Raw genomic sequence first — 21,071 nt, forward strand, 5'->3', positions numbered from 1 at the left:
GCGTATGGTATAGATTTTTCTTGGGCCGTATACCATTCTATAAATGATTACATCGAAGTGTATGCTATTTCTACCATATTTCTGTATATAATCATATGTAAATTTAGTTTGGAGTCTAGCCTCCCCTCTGTAGAGTCTTCACTGTGCCATCCGACTGATTGACTGCCTTGCGATTCCAACCTGTTATTTTTGTTGTTTTGTGTAGTTGTTGCTGTTTTGTGGTCGCCATTCTGTTGCGTAGTTCCTTCCCCAATCGAAATGTATATCTATCAATATGTCGTAACTGTTATTTGGCTTCGAAACGGGTTTTAGCATTGAAGAAGTGCTGGCCTATAAATAGTATATATCATCAGCATAGATCTCGGCTCGAAAAACTCGTCTCAGACTCGACTGCCGATACGTTCCGTACCGTTCCGATCCATTCAATCCACTCCAATGACGGATTAAGTGCACACACAACAACCTCTAAGGGGAAAACTCGCATAACTCAAACAATTTAGACAAATGTGTGAACGATTTCAAGATCAAAACGCTTTGGCGTTGGCTTTGACTCTGCCTTTCATTGTTTTCTATCCACGAATGCGAGTAGATATTATATTTTTAGAGTCATGTAAGCGTCGTAGTCGTCATCGTCGAACAAATTATCCAATTAAAGCTCTTTTGAGTGACGGTCGTGGAAGACTCGGAACCACCTAACGCCCCCCATGGCTTTAAATGATTGTCATTACAACATGTTGTTTCATTCAGTTTATTTAATTTGCATAAATCTTCATATATGTTCCTTGGCTGACCCACAAAATTCAGTTTATTTGAGTCTCTTTCCCCCCCCCGCTGCGAGGGAACCTGCTGGCTGTTGATCTACCGAGTATTTGTCTATGCTAAAATCGTTAACGATTGTAAGTTACGGCAGTGTGTGGCTGCAGCTACTTAGGACTCAGGGCCGGCCCTGGGCTACGGAAGTGCCATAAACAATGATTTACATGTACATTTGTTTGTACTCTGGAAGAGCTTCGAGGAGCTCCGGGGGGGTTCCCAGAAGGATGCGTTTTTAAAGAGCTAGGCTCTCAATTGGAAAGATATGTAGCTGACTGTAGGAAACAACAGATTCAAAGACAAGACCCCTAGATCGAAAAAACCATCAAAATATGCAACATATGGAGTCCCGCGTCATGCAGCAGCCCTCCTCGGTTGAGGGTGTAAGGGTATCTCCCGCCTCGACTACCGCAGTCTATAATTAAGTTCTTGTTTATTTGTTGTAACAAACAGACCACCCACCCAACCACCCAACCACCACTCGAAGCAGGGGGAGGGCGCCTGCAATTGCTGCGTAGATTGATTGGTGGGGCGAGGAGGCTGTGCCCGTGCCTGTGCCTCTCTGATTGCCACATGTTGCAACTTTTATGTTGTTTACATGTGTGAAAATTTACGGCCGCACACACAGCCTACTCATAAACACTTGATGGATTAGAGAGGCTGTGGTTGTGTCCAGGTTTTCGATTGGATGCCTGCCACTTGCTGCTCCGGAAATGTTTACGCCGCGGCGCCCGAAAATAGTTTCTTTCGGCTTTTAATAGTCGTATTATTTATTATTTATTGATTTGTGCAAAAACCCAATGCCAACAGCCAAAACCGTAGACCATTAAGAGCTTTTAGCCAATACATAAATCCGTTTGTATATAATAAATAACACTCTTCATCTAGTATATAGTATATTATATAGTAGCCATGTATATATCGTGTGTGTGTGTGTGCATGGGCATGCAGTTCCACTAATCTGAGACCCCGAAACACCCCGAACACACACACATATCGTATACCTCGATTAATTGCTTGCTAATGGAATTCTTTGGCCTGCTTTCTTCATAAATATAGCACGCGATCTGGAATCGGACTCGGAACCGTTCGAGGAGCGAGAGCCATCCCGCACGGTGGTCAAGTTCTCGGAGGAGGCCACCCAGGAGAAGGACACGCCCTTCGTGCGCCAGAACACGCCGCATCCCAAGGATCTCAAGGCCAAGGCGCAAAAGCTGAAGGTGGAGCGCAGTCGCCACGAGGAGCATGCCAATCTGGTGACGCTGCCAGAGGAGGTGAGTGTTTAGGATCCATAATTGTGCAGATAGCGGGTCATACGTATCTATCAGTAATCGTCATGACTCTGTAGTGTATATATGACACTCATTTGTGGCATAAAACACATATTGATCGTGTGATTAATACATTTGCTTAGTCATAACGATATGGGGTGGGGGGTCATCAACCTTCCTGCCTTACGGAAGGGAACGTTTTATAGATCTTTACAAACATATATAAATATATTAGATTTAATCAAAAATTTTGAGCGATTGGGCAAATCTCTCCTGGGTATTGCCCTTAATTGTTTAGTCAGAGCAATGAAACAGCTCCCAAACGTGTGGGAAGTAATTATCTGCGTATCCACCAATTTTTATATCTTTTCGATTGTATATAGTAAAGTTATAAAGATTTCAATTGAATCAAAATCGTATAGCCTCTGAAATCTACATTTGATGCATGTATGTAAGACGACACAACTGCTACATACTAGCGACACCTGCTGGCGCCAGTAGGTTTCAGAATTCTACATGTATTTTACACGACTTATTAATGTCTCAATTACTGCTTCTATAGAAACCAAGTACATTTTACTTATATTATACTTTTAAACTACATCTACTGTATATTTGCCCTTTGTAGAATGGCACCAAAGTAGCGGAGACGCCAACCGAGACGCGCACCCTGGCAAATAATCACCAACAGGCGCCACCGCAGCCAGTGCAGCAACCGGTCGTTGGTGTAAATTCCAAGCAGACCTCCTCCAACAACAGCATTCCAACAGGTGCCCCTGCAGCACCAGCCGCAGACAACAACAGCAGCAAAGGCAGCAGCCACAACAACACAAAGGCGGCACCACCAGCAGCTGTTGTTGAGATTGTGGCAGCAGCTGCAACGGTGGCCGCAGCCTCCGAAGATGTGCCGGACGACGAAGAGCAGGAAGATGAATTCGTAAGTTTAGAAAGGGCCTTTCTGTTATTCTCTGTAATCGTTTGTAATTACCCGCCTTACCAGGAATCCGATCGCCGTGTGGGCTTTCAGGTGGAGGGCGAGGACGATGACTTTTACAAACGTCCACCGAAACTCCACAGAAGGTAAGAGAGAGGGGAGGGAAATTCCCACTGCATTTCCCCCGGCTAAAACTAATTTATATTCTTGTAATCCCCAGGGACACTCCCCATCATTTGAAGAACAAACGCGTTCAGCATTTAACCGACAAGCAGGCCAACGAAATACTGGCCAACGCCTTGGCCACCCAGGAACGCAACGAAACCCCCACACCGCCGCACTCATCGCTGGGCAAAGTGACGTCGCCCATCGAGGAGGAGGAGAACGCCGATATCGATGTCGATTCCGAGGGGCAAGAGTCACAGTCCCAGACCCAGACCCAGCATCCATTCGACGTCTCCCTATCGCCCATACCCATAGCCACAAACGAGACAAAGGAGGGAGGGACACAAGGTAAATATCCAAATAGTTCTAATTAATTAAATCTACAATACATGTACATATTACTGCCTCCACAAGCTGTACAGTGCAGTGCCCTGATGAGTGCTTCATTGATTGGGAAATCGATATGCGAAGGAGAGGAGGGGCTGTGAGGGGCTGTCCAGTGACCAGTGACCAGTAATTTCCACTCATTTTGCATCAGAGGCTAAAGTGGAAATATAATCATAAAGAAAGAAAAACCACAGAACGAGAGAGAGAGAGCCACCCATATGACCCCTTTTAGATGTGGCTCTTTCCTGCATCCCACAAACACATATCTTTATGGATACAAATGTAAATGTCGGTCTAGGCCTTTCAATGGCTTGTACTTCCTATGTCCGACGTCCGCCGTTAATTATATCAACAAACAACTAAAAAATAGAGGAAAAAAGAGTGGGAGAGAGACGACGATTAAAAGCGCGTTACGACAGTGCGACAGGTGTGGAGAGACGCCCCCCGCTTGGGCTCTGGCTCTGGCTCGGGGCTTGTGCAACACACGCAGACACGCAACAGGCAGAAAAACTTGGCCTATAAATAGGCCTTGCACGTAGTTTTACACCAACACGCACACCATCACAGGGGCAGGGGCAGGGGCAGCGGCAGGTAGAGCTTATCAGCCAGCGATATCTGTTGGCTGGCTTGCAAAAGCTGATAACAAAACACAACACAAAAAAAAAAAGAACAGCTACAAGCCCACGGCAGGGTGCAATGCAATAATGGAGGAACCCTAGAGATAAAAGAACGAAGAACAGCGGACAAAAACAGTGCAAACTTCACTCGAAAGAGGGGTAAACAGGCAGAGCACAAAGAAAAGAGAACAGAGAGAGAGAAGACGAGGCTAGAGAGCACTCGATGGGCAACAAGTACGAAAAAAATACACTACTAAAAGGGTAGATAACGACTAGGGAGTACCTATTACTGTGGGAATCAGCGGGCAAACCATTTCGAATGGGCTGAAAAGATGGGGAAATTGCAGGGAAGGAGCCCTCCTTGGGTTAGTTAAGTCGATAATAGCTGTGCCTGTAATAGATACAACTGTGACTCCCATATCTTTCAAATTGTTGAAACCACAGCTCCACGATGATGACTCTCCACAGAGCCCTCGATACACAGCTGTTCAAACAGACATTCAATTAGTTTAAAAGAGTATCTACCCTCGTTCCACCCGCACTTTCCAGGGTACTGGGGGGGGGAAAAAACTGTTTAAATGAAACTGAAATGAGTCGCCGCCTTATTATGGCCAGTACCCGAGAGCCGCCGCCTACCTGTACACAGAGAGCGCACAGCAAGAAAGAGAGAGAGAGCGACTGATGCCGGAGAGCGACTGATTGCATTTGCCATTGAGTGGGGGCCACTCTGCCTGCGGCCTGGGGCACTTGGCCCACTCTGCCCGGACGCCTGCTTTAGTCATTTTTCAGTTACGCTTGCGTTTTGTCAACGTCGCGAGAGACGCGCACCGCACCGCACTGCACGGCACCGTTTCGCTGCTAATTTGTTGAACTTAACTTTTATTATTGTTTCAAAAGAGAGGCATAAACAATAGCCATTGAATTAACAATAGCTGAAGTTGCATTTACTTCGCACAGAACTTCACTTTCGCAGCAGTACGCCTTGAGACACCGCCTGACTCATCGACGGAGAAGGCCAGACCCCAAAAAAAGAAGCATTTCTCAAGAGAAAGAGAGAGAGAGGGAGAGAGAGAGTGTGTGTGAAATGCTTCTTTTTTTGTGTCTGTCTTCCGACGTGTGAACATCGATTTTTGTTTGGTTTTTCTTCCGGTTTCTCGCATTGCGCATACGCGGCGTATGCCTCAAATTGAATTTCAAACTGCAAATTTGCCATAGCAAATGCAAGGCCCTTCAAGGTTGCCCCTCCAGCCCCCCGCCCCCGCTTGCCACCGGAAAAAGCCAAGTGCACACTCCTTGCAGGAGCCCTATTTGCATTCGGGGTCTGTCAGGCATACCCCCGAAAATGAGCTACTTGAAAGTAAATTTAGTCTTGTTTGTAGAGAGGAGAAGAGGCATCCTCACACTATCACACTGTAGCTCTGCTGCTCTGCTGCTCTGTTGGATATTTGCAGATGACAAATATCGGAAAGTGCTCGGTCGGGTTCTGTGTGCATATCCGGTTTAGCCCGGAATTTCCCTTTCCTTTTCGTTGTGCGCCAGCACAGATTTTTCTGGTTAGATATATTGGCAAACGACACGGCTACGGCTACGGCAATACAATCAACATTTGCACAATTCCTTTGGCATTCCTTTTGCCGGGCTGAGAAGGCAAACAATAAGCTGCACATTTCCTTCCTTAAAGCGAAAACGTTGTGGGTTCCTGGGTCCTGCATGTTGCGGGATGCATGTTGGCCAATAAATAATACCATTGATAAGCTCAAGGCAATGGCATTCATTATTTATGTATTGTGTATCGTTGATTGCATCGGATTCTTATTGAATTTTTGCTGCCGCTCCTTGTGTTTGTTCTGTTTGTTCTGTTTTGCTTGCACCCTTTCATCACACATCATTGTTGCGTGTGGCACAGCCCCAGCACAGTCCCTGCCTGTGTAAATAACAATTTAAACTATTTGCTCTGTTCTGGCCCAAACAAAAGCGCAATTCTATTGCTGGGCCTGGGCCCAAAAATATTGTTCAAGTTTTCGGCTCACGGGCCTTGGGGGCATTTCACAGTTGCATGCAAAGTTTAACGCTTTAAACGGGGGGGCGAGGGCGGGGGATGGGGTAGCTGTCTTCCTCCCGATTTGTGACAGCTTTCCCCCCCCGCTTTCCCCCAAAGTCCAAAGCCCATTTTCTCGTTTGCGCGACAAAAACAAACAAAAATGCAATAAATGCCAGCTACAGAACGAGTGAGAGATACAGCAAGAGATCCAGAAATAGTGAGGGAGAGAGAGAGGGAGAGGGAGGGGGGGGGGATGAAGCGACGGTTAGGTCAAAGAATTTTGCATAGCATTTTCCAATATTTCCCGCCGCCATGTTGATAGCAGTACGGAAAATGTGGAAAATTCGCGTAATTGCCGAGCAAACCGACTGCAACAGCAACAGGAAGCAGAGCAGCAACATGCGGCCGCCTGTGGCAAGTGGCAATAGCAATCAACATGGCACCCAGAGGGACAATCAGTCTAACGCCCCCCACCACCGCCCGACTCCAGAATGCCATGATATCATCCAACAGAGTTCTCTATAAACACGTTAATCAGCCAACAGTTCGCACACGATTTCTAGTAGGTTTTCACCACCCTCCCCCCTCCCCCAGTTGTATATCCCGATACGACAGGTGGACCAAGGTCATTACCTGCCCTGCCACTTGACTGTGCCCCTTGTAATGCTTTCCTGTGTCCAAAAATACGAGCATGTCGTAATGATTCACAAAGTTCTACACACAATCCATATCGCTTTGTTTTTGGTCTACGCGTCGCGTCAGAGGTGTTTTTTTTTTTATCTCCCCCAACTCCCCTTTTATTTTGGCTCTTATCGCAACATGGAGGAAGCTTAGGCATTCCGAAAGTGGCGATAAGATAGGACACCCCTCTATTCGTGGGGCAATACTCGTAGGGGCGGTGTTTCTCTCACGTTCACGCGTGAATGGCAATATGTATCCTTTCGCTTAGGGGACGTTTGTACCGGAATATCTTCAAGGGAAACAGAGGGTTTCCCACAGTATTCGCCACAGTTCGAATGTATCCTTTCGCTTAGGGGACATTTGTGCCGGAATATCTTCTAGGGAAACAGAGGGTTTCCCTCTCGTCCCTCCAAATTTGATTGAGGGTCAGATTGTGATTGTTTTTTTCCCCCGTTTTGTTTTGATGGTGGCATAAAAACTTTGTTCATTAATTTTTGTCGCCGCATTGTTGATGTTTCAAAGCTTAACACTTGCAATTTGTCAACCGCGGCATGCCCCAACACTAGTCCCCGACCAACCTGAACTGCAATTAATCATGGAGCTCTGCTCTGACCTTTACCCCGGCCATAACTCGGGCATTTTTCACAGCAGACGCAGCAGCTCACGTGGCCCTATCGATGGGTCTGAGGGCAGCGTCGGATCTACGGGCAGATGGGGCGCTTTATATGCCCTGGAATACTTGATCTTGTGTTCCATGATAATTAAAATCGATTGAATCCATACGGTCATTGCCTCAAAGCAGGGCCCGACTGTGGGAGGGCGGGGGGCAAATGTATTCCGGCATCTGCATAAACGAAGACAAAAAAGTTGTTTGTGTGCCTCAAAAGTTTCCGTGCCACTTGTCCAAACGAATATGTCATGGATGAGTCGAAGACGGAGCTGCTGGAGGACTGGCGCTGTCATTTCTTGGCCACAGACGACTGCGGTGATGCGAAATACTCGCATGATTTGTGCTGCTGGCTTTTGGCATGTGTCCAGACGACTGTCTGCTAATTTACCAGGGCCAACAGGGAAGTGGAGTCCTCTTCCTCCAGCTCGCATTTACATATAGATGACAAAAAAAAAACCGGAGAAGGGACAACATTGATTTGGAATTTGCCATACACCAGAGATACAGCAACAGAGATACAGACTCCCAGATACATATGCGAATGTGAATGTGAATGTGAATGCGAATGCGAATGCTAATGCATTCGGGGAATCTCCATCATAATCATCATCACCTTCTCATGCTGGAGACCCCCTCCCCTCCACCCCAACATTTTATGTCTCTCCTCATCTTTTGGCGTATTTAAATTTTTATATTTTTATGCCATTTCTTTTACGCGGGTATTACTTTTTGGAGGGGATCGCATCACGGCCACGGATGTCATCGTAAAATGGTTAAATGTCTGCTTAAGTGGCTGCCACACGGCGAGAGAGAGAGAGCGAGAGAGTTGCTGCCACAAATGAGTGATAACAAAATATGTGGCATGCCTTGCTGCTGTACTTGTAGTGGCTGTACCTTTCCCTTAAATACAGTCCTGGAACCCACACACACGGCTTGGCTGGCCACGGCACGTGTCCTCCTCTTGCCACATGGCAACACAAATCTTATTTTGTTTTATGGCTTTCCCCCCTCGGGTTATTGTTGACCCTGGCTCCTCTTACAGGCCAAAGAAAAGCCTGAAAAGATGGCAAAATGAAGCCATCGCATTCCATATGTGGGTGCGGGTGTGTGTGGCTTGTCCTGCAAATCCATAAAGAATGTCCCTCCGTTTGTCCGAGAATATGAGGGAATCAAACATAAAAGACAAGGGAAGGAAGGACTATCTTTAGGAATAAGGGCTGTTGATATCCTGGAACAGCCATTGTGTATAGAAAGAAAGAAATTATCTTTTGAGGCTTCATGGCTTCTATTTCTCAGAGAAATGCAAAGGAGAATGGCCGAGTATGCAAAAACAAAATACAGCCGAGATGGAGACCTAGGCTGGGGACTTAGAAGGCAAAAACCACATACAATACAGTGTGCTGGACACGAGAGGCACAAGCGAATGATGCAACAATGTACATGTCGTGTGCATGACGCGGCACATTTATGCTCCATTCAAGTCTCGCTGAAAAGGATTTGTAGTCGTTCTTGGGCCACTGCCTTCTCTACAACTACTCTTTCTTTCTACCTTGAAAACATAGGCATACAAAAATCATACCACCCTCAGTACAGGGTACAAAAACACGCACACAAAAGGACATTCATAAATATTCTTCTCGTGCATTTATACACAATTTAATGAAACACCTTTTGCTGGTAAATTTACGAGAATTATGATGCGTAAAGTACTCGTATACAAATCTCAAGAATATGCTCGTAAATATATTTCGCTCAACTTGTCAAACTCAATAAGGAATCGCATTGTAATCGAATTGAAATCGATTTGATGCCAAAGAGGAGGCAGGAGACGAAGAAGTTGACTAAAAGCCAACAAAATTAAAGTCTTCGACTCCGACGATGGCAGAGACAGACTTTCCTTTGGGTTTTCTTTGGAATTATACTTTGATTAACATGAAGAAAACACAACTCGCATACAATTACAAACAGAAAATTGTCTCTTACTTTTACTTTTATCAACTGTCTGGCTGTCTCTTGGCGTCCTTGAGAGTTGCCAAAAAGAAAGTGCCGACGGATTTATTGAGTGCAAATCATGAGCTGCCCCACGCCCCACCTGTGCGGTGAGGCCTCTTCTGTCTGGGACACCATTGCTCCCCGCCTCCCCCCTGAAAAGTCGAGTGTCTGTTTATTTATTAAATAATTATTCAAACTCGTTGTATCGTCGGTCATTTGGAGGTGGGAAAGTGCTCTCTCCCCCCCTATCCCCAGCCCCATCGCAAGGTCGTTGGTTTTATGTCTGTTTTCTAGTCTCTTTTCGGCAGCGGTTCATTGACTGCCGTGTTTATGGCCAAGTGGCAGATGCTTGGGCCAACTTTTTCGGGGCCATTTGAATATCATTAAAGCGCAAATTTATGCCAGGCCCAAATTTATCCAAATGGGGGGTTTTGTCGGTTTAAATTTGATTAAATCGAGCTAATTTCCAGGGCAGGGATGGGAGGGTGGGGAGGGGAAGCTTTCTATGCCACTGCACACGAGCAGATGCATTGCAAGCAGTAGATGTTGCATGCACCAGATCGATAGCCAAACAAAGTTTCGTTTAGTTTTTGAGCATATTAAAAAGTGCAGTGAAATAAAAAATAGGTTCTTGCCTCCCCCCCACACACTCCACACTCCACAGGCGGTTCAAAGATGCTGCTGCTTTCATATTAAAAAGTGCACTCAAATATATATAAAACAAAAACAAAATGTTCAATGTCAAAATCAAAGTCAAAGAGGGTAACAATACCCTGCCACGAAATGGCCAGAAGAGCAATGGAAACGGCAATGGGAGCCACTTTGGGGGCTACTCGGGAGCGGGCAGTGGCAGGAACAGCCCCGCGATGAGCAGCCTTCGCAGCTCTTTGGCCTCCTCGAACCGCAGTCCCATGGGCTCCCTTCAGAGGAAGGGCAAACGTGTGCGCATCGTCACCAGCTATGATCCCGTGGACAGGGATTACGCGGAAAGGCAGCGACAGCACTACGGTAGACAGCGAGCGAGAGATCATCCTCACCAGAAGCACCATTTAAACGTGTCTCCCTTTGTCCCTTTTATTTGCAGATAACTTGGATGGCGTCACGGAGCTGCGTTTGGAGCAGTACGAGATCCACATTGAGCGCACGGCGGCGGGACTCGGCTTGAGCATTGCCGGTGGCAAGGGTTCGACACCGTTCAAGGGCGACGACGACGGCATCTTCATATCACGGGTCACCGAGGCGGGACCCGCCGACCTGGCCGGCCTCAAAGTCGGCGACAAAGTGCTCAAGGTCAATGGGATTGTCGTGGTCGAGGCGGACCACTATCAGGCGGTGCAGGTGCTCAAGGCCTGCGGCGCTGTCCTCGTGCTGGTGGTGCAGCGTGAGGTGACGCGTCTGATTGGCCATCCGGTGTTCAGCGAGGACGGCAGTGTGTCACAGATCTCCGTGGAGACGCGTCCTCTGGTGGCCACAGAGGTGCCACAGCCGCAGCAAGAGAGATACATTCCAGCGCCCATCGAGATAATGCCCCAGCAGCAGCAGCAGCACCAGCAGCAGCAGTTCCAGCAGCCACAACAGATGCTGCAGCAGCCTGTAGTCCAGCAAATGGTGGCTCCGGCGCATGGCTATTCCGCTAATGTGTTTGCCACGCCCCCAGCTGTACAGAGCATCGTGGAGCCGGCCCCCAATGGGCTGCTACCGAATGGCAGGGTGTGTATCGCATAATTTCCTAGCATTCGCTCACTCGTGATTGATTTCCGTGTTGAATCCTTGCAGGAAGCTGCTCCGTTGAGCTACATCCAGCTGCACACGACGCTGATACGCGATCAAATCGGCCAGGGACTGGGCTTCAGCATTGCCGGGGGCAAGGGCTCGCCACCGTTCAAGGACGATTGCGATGGCATTTTCATATCACGCATCACGGAGGGCGGACTGGCGCATCGCGATGGCAAAATCATGGTCGGCGACCGGGTGATGGCGGTAAGTAGGGGTCTGGGGTTAGGGTTAGGGTCTTCCGACACGTGCTAATGGCATTTCGTTGTACCATCCGATGCGCAGATTAACGGCAACGATATGACGGAGGCGCATCACGATGCGGCCGTGGCCTGCCTCACCGAGCCGCAGCGCTTTGTGCGGCTCGTCCTGCAGCGCGAGTACCGCGGCCCCCTAGAGCCGCCGACAAGTCCGCGCAGTCCCGCCGTGCTCAACTCGTTGAGTCCATCCGGCTATCTGGCCAATCGTCCAGGTTAGTGCGCCTCCTCCTCCGGATATCCCCCTGCCCCCCTGCGCGTTGATTAACCGACATTTTCCTGTGTTCCTGCAGCCAACTTCCAGCGGTCTGCGGGCGATGTCAGTTACGTCGAGCAGCCGTACAAGTACAACACATTGGCCACCACCACACCCACACCCACCACACTTGCATCCGCAGCTGTGGCACCTGTGGCAGCCAACAACAACAACAATAACAACACGCTGCCAAGCAGCAAAACGAATGGATTTGGTGCTGCCGCCGGCACTGCGATAGTGCTGGACAAGACGACGGGCCAGCCAGTGCCCGCCCCGAGGCGCACCAATTCCGTGCCCCTGGGGGACGCCGAGAGTGTGGCGCCCAATGGGGCGGCCTCCACCGCCAGCGGTGATTCGGGCGAGGCTCAGGTAAGGAAACCAGGGACACCATTAGCCCTAACTCTTAGTCTTTCGTTTAGCTGCATTGCACGTCATTCTCAATGTTCTTGTCCATAAGATCGTTTTTCGGTAGACTTAAGAGACCCCCCACCCCCCTTTAGGAAAAGAAACCTGCGCTGCAGTTGGCATAAATTATTGAACACAGCTGTGATTCCTTCGAAGGTAAGTCGTATTGGGATACCTAAGGAACTGCAGCGCAGGTCTTCGAGTCGCACGCAAATTGTTGTTGATATTTTGCGCCAAAAAAAGAAAGAAAAGAAATCAATGGAAACATGAAACATGAACACAACACCCTATATTGTAGATCCTAAGTTAATATCTAATTGTGCTAATCCATTTATCCGCCAGATTATCCATAACCCCATAGAACTCCTAGAACTCTCCTATCAATATGCTCTCCTCATCCCTCGTACTCGTCTAATGGATTTGTATGTGTTTTGTTTTGCATGTGCCCCCCTTGTGCGCCCCCTGCCTTGTGTTTTGTCTGTACTGTACCTCCCCCAAAAAACAATCATTCTATAGCTCCAGATACATGACACATAACCATATATCTTATAGCTTAAGTTCTGCACTGATTTGTATGTGTGTTCTCTGTCCCCCCGGCTTGAATGCATCTCAAAATACAAAAAAAAGAAGGCCAGAGTTTTCCCCTAGAGGATTGTATATACAATATATCATCCAATATATAATATAACATATGTATATCGTGTTAGCAAAGATTATAAAACACATAGATGATCGCTTTCCTTTCAAAAAGTAAACGAAAAACAGGCCTGATATAAGGAATGATATGCAACATCTATGCAGTTCTCTAATCTTTGGCTTGGGGCAGCTTAGCTTAGCTTAGATTATAGATAAAGATAGAGCATCCATCCAAAATTTACAAAAAAATCAACATATTTTTGTTTTTCTTTTTCTCTAAATCCACACCGACCCAAAAAAACAAAAAAAAAATTGCCTAAAATTATTTTGATTATTCCGAAAAAAAAAAACTGAAAACCCCACCGTAAAACCCATCGATACCCGATACCGAGCAGTCCTCCTCGTTGCGACCGCTGACCAGCGATGATTTTCAGGCGATGATACCGGCCCACTTCCTCAGCGGCGGCAGTCAGCATCAGGTGCATGTGGCACGGCCCAATGAGGTGGGCGTCAGCGCTGTAACGGTGAATGTGAACAAGCCGCAGCCCGACCTGCCCATGTTCCCGGCCGCGCCCACCGAACTGGGGAAAGTCACCGAGACCATCACCAAGTCCACGTTCACGGAGACGGTGATGACGCGCATCACCGACAATCAGCTGGCGGAGCCCCTGATCAGTGAGGTGACTATCTCCACATCACGCTTACACTAGAGCCCACATAGCCCACCCAGAGCCAGACCCACCGCCAAGAGACCGCCAACCGCCAACCTCCGCCCTCCACCAAAGAGTTAACGAATCGTTGCGTAAATCTGCCCCCCACAAAACAGTAGCGGTACAGCGGTACAGCGGCACAGCGGCAGAACAGCAGTTCATTCCGAGCTTTCTCTCTTGCCACAAACACACACATGCCACCTGCACCCCCCAACCTGCACTCAAGTCTCCACACAATGCACCTTCACAATGAATCGAAAACGAAATGTTTATTGAAATTTATAATTGAATAATTCTACACTGCAATATTGGCACTCGATTAAGCGTTGCATTTGGTTAATAAATATTCTTGTGCGTTTTGCAAAACGATTTGATTTAACTGTTGGTCCGAGTGGTCCACCCACACCCACATCCCACATCCACAACCAAGAATGGATCGGAGGACGAGGTTGCGCTTACATTAAGTTTCATGCAAAACATGCACCCTCTGCCACACACACTCGCACTCACACTCACACGAGAGCTGTGAGACTGCTTCGATGACTAATTTGAGTAGCATTTGAGACTGGAAACGGGAAACGGAAATGGATATCAATGAAATGGTTATGGTTATGGAAGGGACAGCCTATTGTAATAATTATTAATCGATTAATCACTTGAAAGGAAACCTACTTTTGCATGCAATCAATCATTTTCTGTACTTAGAATTTAACAACTAAAAAAAATACACTAAATATTCTACTACTCTACTAACCAACATTTTATATATAAATATAATTCCCTAATGAACAAACCATGTTTTTAATGTTTCCCTCCAAAAAAAAGAGTGGCTGGAAAGGGCTCTCTCTTGAGCACTTGAATATTTAGTGTCTTTTTTTTTCTTTGGCTGTAACTGAATCCGTTTCAAGTGACGGGCCAAAGCGCCTTCGCTTTTGAACGGCAGAATGGTTTACACACTCACACTCCTCTATATCCGCCTCCTCCTCCTCCTCCATAGAAAGCCACTCGAGTGTCATCGTTGACATGAAGCAAATCCCGGCAAGAAATCTCTCTCTCCTTCTCTCTGTGTGTGTGTGTGGCACAAGCTTTGTCACTTTGCCACTTGCTGCATAAATAAGTAAAGCAGCAAACTATGCAACATGCAAACGTGTTTAAATAATATACGAATGAAAAACTACTAGAGACCAGAGTCTCGAGCCCCGAAAAGAGATTTACTCTAAATGCCTCAACTGCAGATTTATTTCTCCCGGTTGTTCGCTCATCCAGAGCATCAGCCCATAAGTAAACTTTAAATATTTCTGTTTGCTTTCACAATCTTCTGGCTTTCTGTCTGTCTGTCTGTCTCTCGGTCTCTCGGTCTGTGGTGTGCAAACACTGATGCCGCTACTGGCATTCGAGCAAATGTTATATCAAATATTTAATTGTTTTTAATTTCCATGGCTGCCCTGGCTATGGCTGGCCGGCGGCATCGAACTCTTAAGAATTCAATTTGTTGCCAGAGTTAATTGATAAAAGTTTTGCTGTTGCATGCCACATACATGCGCAAGACTGCACACGCACATGTGTTTATTTGGCATCTTGACAGGAGTGGAGTTTTGTTTGATTGCCAGGGCCAGACGAGTGCCGTGCCTCTTGTTTTGATATTTTAATATCTCAGTGCTCAGGATTTGAACGAACCGCAGGTCCGCCCGCAAAGTCCCTTTTGTGTGGGAATGGCTTCTCGGAATCTGACTAATAAAACTGCAAAAAGAAGAGAGCTCTCTGGTCTGCTCTGCCATTTAATCTAATGTTAAGTTATTCATAAGCCAAAGGTTATTCATTATTTATTAAATTATTACTCACTTTCCGGTATTAAATGTTTGTTTAATGATTTCTCTCTCTGTTCTGTTATGGGTTTCTTGATTGTTTCCTTCCTTCCTTCCTTTTTTTTCTTCTTTGGTTTGGTGTCTGTTTTGTTTGTTATGTTTTTATGTCTCCCGGAAAATAAATGATTGAAATTCCATGTAAATATCACCAACAATTTTGCACACACATCTCACATTCATTCGACACTCACCGACATACATATAAGCACGCACGCGCACCCCAGCATCATACACGGCAGTCCTTTTAGGGTTTCTAGACTTATATACATACCATTCTGAAGACCTGCTAATCGGGTTACTCTATTGTTTCCACAGGAGGTTGTACTGCCCAAGAATCAGGGCTCGCTGGGCTTCAGCATCATCGGCGGCACGGATCATTCCTGTGTGCCGTTCGGCAATCGTGAGCCTGGCATCTTCATCTCACACGTAAGTAGATGAAAGGGTCACCCTTGGATCAACTATTACTAAGCCGAAATAAACACACCCACACAGATTGTGCCTGGCGGCATTGCCTCAAAGTGCGGCAAGCTGAGGATGGGCGATCGTATACTGAAGGTGAACGATGCGGATGTGTCCAAGGCAACGCATCAGGATGCGGTCCTGGAGCTACTGAAGCCCGGAGATGACATCAAACTGACCATACAGCACGATCCACTGCCACCTGGTTTCCAAGTGAGTTCTTTGTCTTTCTTTCAATCATTAGTACGTACTTGTATATAAGCTTTGAGCCACTGTTTCTTATACCTCAACTTGTACTTCTTATTGTTATTGTACTCTGCAAACAAAACGCTTTCACACGAAATTATGTATATCGCACAGAAAATTGAAGTAGAGTATGTAAAGACCGAGGTAAGCCCTTGCTCACGACACAAAGAGCTCCTCCTTGTCCCTCCCTCTGCAGAACAAAAACAAATATTACTTGCATTAACATTTCAATTAGCCAAATGCCTTCCATAGTTTAAGTTCCCCCCTTCACCCGTTCCCGCTTCGCCCAATCCATCCTCTGCATTGTTTTAGCCATCACCGTTAACCACTTGATTGTTACGGCCAAGTCCTTGCCGGTCCTTGCTAATTTCCCCGTTTCTTTGCTAATTTGTGAATCACAGGAAGTTCTCCTGAGCAAGGCCGAGAACGAGCGCCTGGGCATGCACATCAAGGGCGGCCTCAACGGACAGCGCGGTAATCCCGGGGATCCCTCCGACGAGGGTGTGTTCGTCTCCAAAATCAACTCGGTGGGCGCCGCCAGACGCGACGGAAGGCTTAAGGTAACACGTTGTGTGCCACACACACACACCATTGTTGTCTGGCGTGGCATGAACTTAATCGAAACTTTCTTTGCTTGTGTGCGCGCGTGTGCGGCTGCAGGTGGGCATGCGGCTGCTGGAGGTTAACGGACACTCCCTGCTGGGTGCCTCGCATCAGGACGCGGTCAATGTCTTGAGGAACGCCGGCAACGAGATCCAGTTGGTTGTCTGCAAGGGCTACGACAAATCCAATTTAATTCATTCCATCGGCCAGGCGGGCGGCATGAGCACCGGCTTCAACTCCTCTGCATCCTGCAGCGGTGGCAGTCGTCAAGGTAACGCAACCCACCATAATCCTTGGCTTTAAGCCTCCTCCTCCCTCACTCACTTTGCATTCTGTTTGTTTCGTCTTGTTTCGTTTCGTTTGGTTCCGTTCCTCAAGGCTCTCGCGCCTCGGAAACGGGCTCGGAGCTCAGTCAAAGTCAGAGCGTATCCAGTTTGGATCACGAAGAGGATGAGCGACTGCGACAGGTGAGTGTTGCCCTGCCTTCCATCTTAAAGCGCACGAACTTTACCCTCTCTCCCTTGCGCAGGACTTTGACGTGTTTGCCACACAGAAGGTGGCGGAGTCCGAGGCGGAGCCAACGAGTCAGACGGGTCTGGCAGCTGCTGCTGCCCTGGTGCATGGCGCCCCATCGCCCGTACCCACCACACCTACGCCGCCTGTGGCAGCCGCTGACTTGGCCCCGCCATCGGACACAACAGCCGCCCAGACCGTGGCTCTCATTCACGCAGAACAGGCCCACCAGCAGCAGCAGCAACAGCCGCAGACGCAGTTGGCGCCGTTGGGTCAGGAGAAGAGCACCCAGGAGAAGGTTAGTCCGGTGGCCTCCTTCGCCTCTTCTTCCCTTTTGGGGCAGCACAAAATTAATGTGACTTGTTTCGATTCGCAAATCAGGTGCTGGAAATTGTACGCGCCGCAGACGCCTTCACCGCCGTGCCACCGAAATCCCCGTCCGAGCACCATGAACAGGATAAAATACAAAAGACGACGACGGTTGTCATATCGAAGCATACGCTCGACACGAATCCAACCACACCGACAACGCCGTCAGCGCCGTCAGCACTCCCGCCCATTGGCTCTGCAGCGGAGTCAGTGACCGCCGTTGCCCCTGGAGCTGCCGCCGTGCCAGCACCCACTACGACTCCCACTCCTGCTCCAGTGCCCGCTGTGGCTGTGCAGACGCAGACCCCCTCCGAGGACAAGGATGAGGCTGAGCTGGTGCTACAGGTATGTACCCAAACGACGAGTGACTGCCTGCACGTCTTGTGTCTGTTGCCTTGGCTTTAATATCTGTATGTGTATGTGTATGTGTATGTGTATGTGTCTGTCTGTGTACATCCCTCCTGATCGTATGTTTCTTGTTTCTGTTGTGCGTTTGTGTCTCTCCCTCTGCCTTTTTGATTTACTTTGCCCTTGTAACTTTCCTAACATGAACCGACAGTCGCCATTCAATCCCATACACATACCTGTACATACCTGTGCCCCAAAAGAAAAACCTCACGAATCTTTTAACTTGATTTCGTACTTTTCTGTTTGCTTGTTTCTGTGTAACTCCCACTAATGCCCCTGTCAATGATACTCGTATGCGTGCCGTTTTGTGTGTCTGTGTCCGTAACTGTTGTCTCGTATACATATACTCGTATTTGTTGTTCAAAATTATACCATATAAATAAAAAATAAAACAAAAAAAACCGAATCATCATTGTTCTCTCATTATCACCACAAACCATAAACCAAACGATTCATTATTCTGTGAAATGAAAACAGTTTCCACTACTGTTTTCACAGCATGTTCTCTCTCTCTCTGTCACTCACCCACCCTTTGACCCATTAAAACATTACTAAAGTGTGACTAAAACGAGTGCACTTTCACGTACACTTTCTCCATGAAGCATTATCCATCGGTTGTCCATTTGTTTTTGCTGCTTTCTAAATGTGCTTTTGTGTTGCATTTGAATTAAAAGTGAATAAAAAAATCATTGCCTATCTCTGTGGGCCTGCCGCAGGGGCGTATGAGTTATGTATGAGCCAGTCTGCCCGCCTGCCCCGCCTGCCACTGGGAGTCGGTTGCGAGATGATGCTGCCGCTCGCGACCGACTCTGTGGGGGAGCTCTCCCCCTCTTTCTCACCTTTCCCGCATTTATTGATATGGCAGCAGACAATTTATTATTTATTAGCATATTGGAGCTGTTCCTTCGCCTGACGCGGGGCCTGATCATTGTTGTTGTTCTTGTTGTTGTTGTTGGTGTTATTTATGCTACTTTCATATTATATTCATTTTAGTTCCTTCCGTCTTTGTTCCATTGCGTGGGCACTCTTGTTATACCCCTTGCAGAGGGTATTATGATTTTGAATAGTTTTGTGTACAATATATAGAAACAAGGAGATACCAAAAATCGTTTTAAGAACTTTTTGGTTTCTTAAGATCTTTCAACAAAACGTTCGAAATTTATGTTCAATGAGTTCCTACATAGATATTCCAGAAATTATCAAAATTGCCTTAGGAATGATGTAGCAAACCTTTTTATTTGTAAAGAAAATACAAACAATTTTTGAAAATTTAATTTTTAATGGGAACAAATTTTATTACTATATAATATAGTATAGGGGTATAGGTATGATGTAGAAAACTGTTTTATTTGTAAAGAAAATTTAAACAATTTTTTGAAATGGCATTTTTTACATGTAGATGCATATCGGTTAATAAAAAATGGTAAAAAAAAGAACAAATTGTATAATATAGTATAGGATTGTTGTTTATAGGCTGCATTGGATTTGTTTTTATTTTTTCTAAATATTTTTAATTTTTTATTAATAGTAGTATCGATCAAAATCGATCTATATCTATCAAAACCAGATGACTATATCTGATAGTATTTTCCCTTAAAAAGCAAACCTCTGCAAGGGTATCCAAGGTGTCTGCCTTCAAGATCTATCCTGTCTGTAGCCTGTTATGATTGTGCCTTAATGTTTTCGTTGTTTGTAGCTTGTATAACTGGTTGCCGGCTTTAAAGCATGCCCCATTTGAAATTTGCATTGAAAGCAGTGTGCAAAAAAACAAAACAAAAAAAAAAGCTGAAATATATACGAATATACAAATACAAATACAAGTTAATATATATACCATCTCGCTATACGTACATATAATAAATGTATATGTAAATGTAAATAATTCAAAAACTGCAGAAGAAAATTTCCATTAAAATGTCTCTCTTATATCTTCTTCTCGTCCTTCTTCTTCTCATTCTTATACACTCTCCTCACTTCTCTCATTCTTACTCCTATATTGCGCTATCGTTCTCGTTCTCGTTCTGGCTCTGATTCTGATTCTGATGCTGGCTCTCGTTGGCTGCTTTTCAACAACAAACATATTTTTCCCTGGCATTTTCCGTTCTTGGTTTTCCACCGCCCCGCCCCCCCCTTCAATCATTTTGCAATCTGAATTTTCTGTTGGCTTTTTGTTTGTACTCGGTTGTTGTTGTTTTGTTGCTTTTTGGGTTCTTGCATTCGATTTTCATTGCAGCGTATTGCTTAACAAGCGGATGTTTATCACCAAAAGACTGAATATTTAGTTTAAACAAGCAAACAAACAAACAGACAAACAGACAGACAGACAGACAAATATGCTAAAGGGAAGGACGAGGACGAGGACGAGTACAAGGACAAACCCACAGATACAATTTGTATAAGATTCAGTGGAAAACCGAAAACAGAAACAACAAGAAGAAGTCTGTCTTCGAGCGGCGCGTGTTCAAAGGGCCAAGAGTTACTACTTTCAGAATAGTAGGCAGTGTGTCTATATACATACATACATACATATATGTATACTATATCGTGTATATCCTCCGATTTTGAAATTCAATCAAAAACTGAATTCCCAAACGGTTTCAATGTCTCTCTCTCACTCTCTCTCTCTCTGTGCCCCCTAAAACTACTGTTTATACCGAGCAAACAGATCTAAAAAGGAAACCTCTGGAAAATGTCGCCATTTTGCGGCACAAAAAGTATTCAAAAAAACATATACACATGTACATTATAGTCTTTCGATGTTTGTACCAAAAGCTACTACTACACACACACAGATACTAAATACATACATATATATTACTAAATGTGTAACAATGTGTGGAGAGCACACACAAAACGGTCCAATTATGCAACTGAATAATACTCAAGAGGAAAAAAAAACCAATAAACCCGGAGGCAACAAAAGAGAAAAACATTGTTATAGATCGTATACTACCTATCGATAAAACTAGGAAAAAAAGAGGATATTTTGTTAAAGGTATC

At 46.1% G+C, this 21,071-nt stretch overlaps 1 protein-coding gene and 1 long non-coding RNA gene across 33 annotated transcripts in view; one reads left to right on the forward strand and one right to left on the reverse strand.

Moving 5' to 3' along the window:
• Window positions 1-21,071, forward strand: part of scrib (scribble planar cell polarity protein) — a 69,667-nt gene that overhangs the window by 26,944 nt on the left and 21,652 nt on the right. For 13 of the 32 annotated variants that reach the window (XR_004468418.1, XM_015181676.2, XM_015181679.2 and 10 more), the window contains 17 exons: window positions 1,873-2,087; window positions 2,713-3,021; window positions 3,085-3,164; window positions 3,239-3,531; window positions 10,656-11,281; window positions 11,348-11,551; window positions 11,630-11,816; window positions 11,895-12,226; window positions 13,294-13,578; window positions 15,789-15,899; window positions 15,966-16,145; window positions 16,293-16,322; window positions 16,580-16,738; window positions 16,839-17,052; window positions 17,160-17,248; window positions 17,311-17,592; window positions 17,676-18,008. Coding sequence is in view for 31 of the 32 variants with exons in the window: in XM_015181676.2 (XP_015037162.2) it covers window positions 1,873-2,087; window positions 2,713-3,021; window positions 3,085-3,164; window positions 3,239-3,531; window positions 10,656-11,281; window positions 11,348-11,551; window positions 11,630-11,816; window positions 11,895-12,226; window positions 13,294-13,578; window positions 15,789-15,899; window positions 15,966-16,145; window positions 16,293-16,322; window positions 16,580-16,738; window positions 16,839-17,052; window positions 17,160-17,248; window positions 17,311-17,592; window positions 17,676-18,008 (3,929 nt within the window). In the remaining variant the exon portion in view is untranslated. Of the gene's footprint in view, window positions 1-1,872; window positions 2,088-2,712; window positions 3,022-3,084; window positions 3,165-3,238; window positions 3,532-4,993; window positions 5,163-10,235; window positions 10,580-10,655; window positions 11,282-11,347; window positions 11,552-11,629; window positions 11,817-11,894; window positions 12,227-13,293; window positions 13,579-15,788; window positions 15,900-15,965; window positions 16,146-16,292; window positions 16,323-16,579; window positions 16,739-16,838; window positions 17,053-17,159; window positions 17,249-17,310; window positions 17,593-17,675; window positions 18,009-20,304; window positions 20,791-21,071 lie in introns of those variants that run through there. The other 19 variants (XM_015181691.2, XM_015181669.2, XM_015181686.2 and 16 more) reach the window with 7 other exon arrangements.
• Window positions 15,011-15,647, reverse strand: LOC117183279 (uncharacterized). Its single transcript, XR_004468419.1, has 2 exons — window positions 15,451-15,647; window positions 15,011-15,391 (listed from the first exon to the last, which is right to left on the reverse strand). It is a non-coding gene; the product is annotated as an uncharacterized lncRNA (long non-coding RNA).

Source organism: Drosophila pseudoobscura, chromosome 2, assembly GCF_009870125.1.
Source record: "Drosophila pseudoobscura strain MV-25-SWS-2005 chromosome 2, UCI_Dpse_MV25, whole genome shotgun sequence".
In the NCBI taxonomy this organism is placed as follows: Eukaryota; Metazoa; Arthropoda; class Insecta; order Diptera; family Drosophilidae; genus Drosophila; species Drosophila pseudoobscura.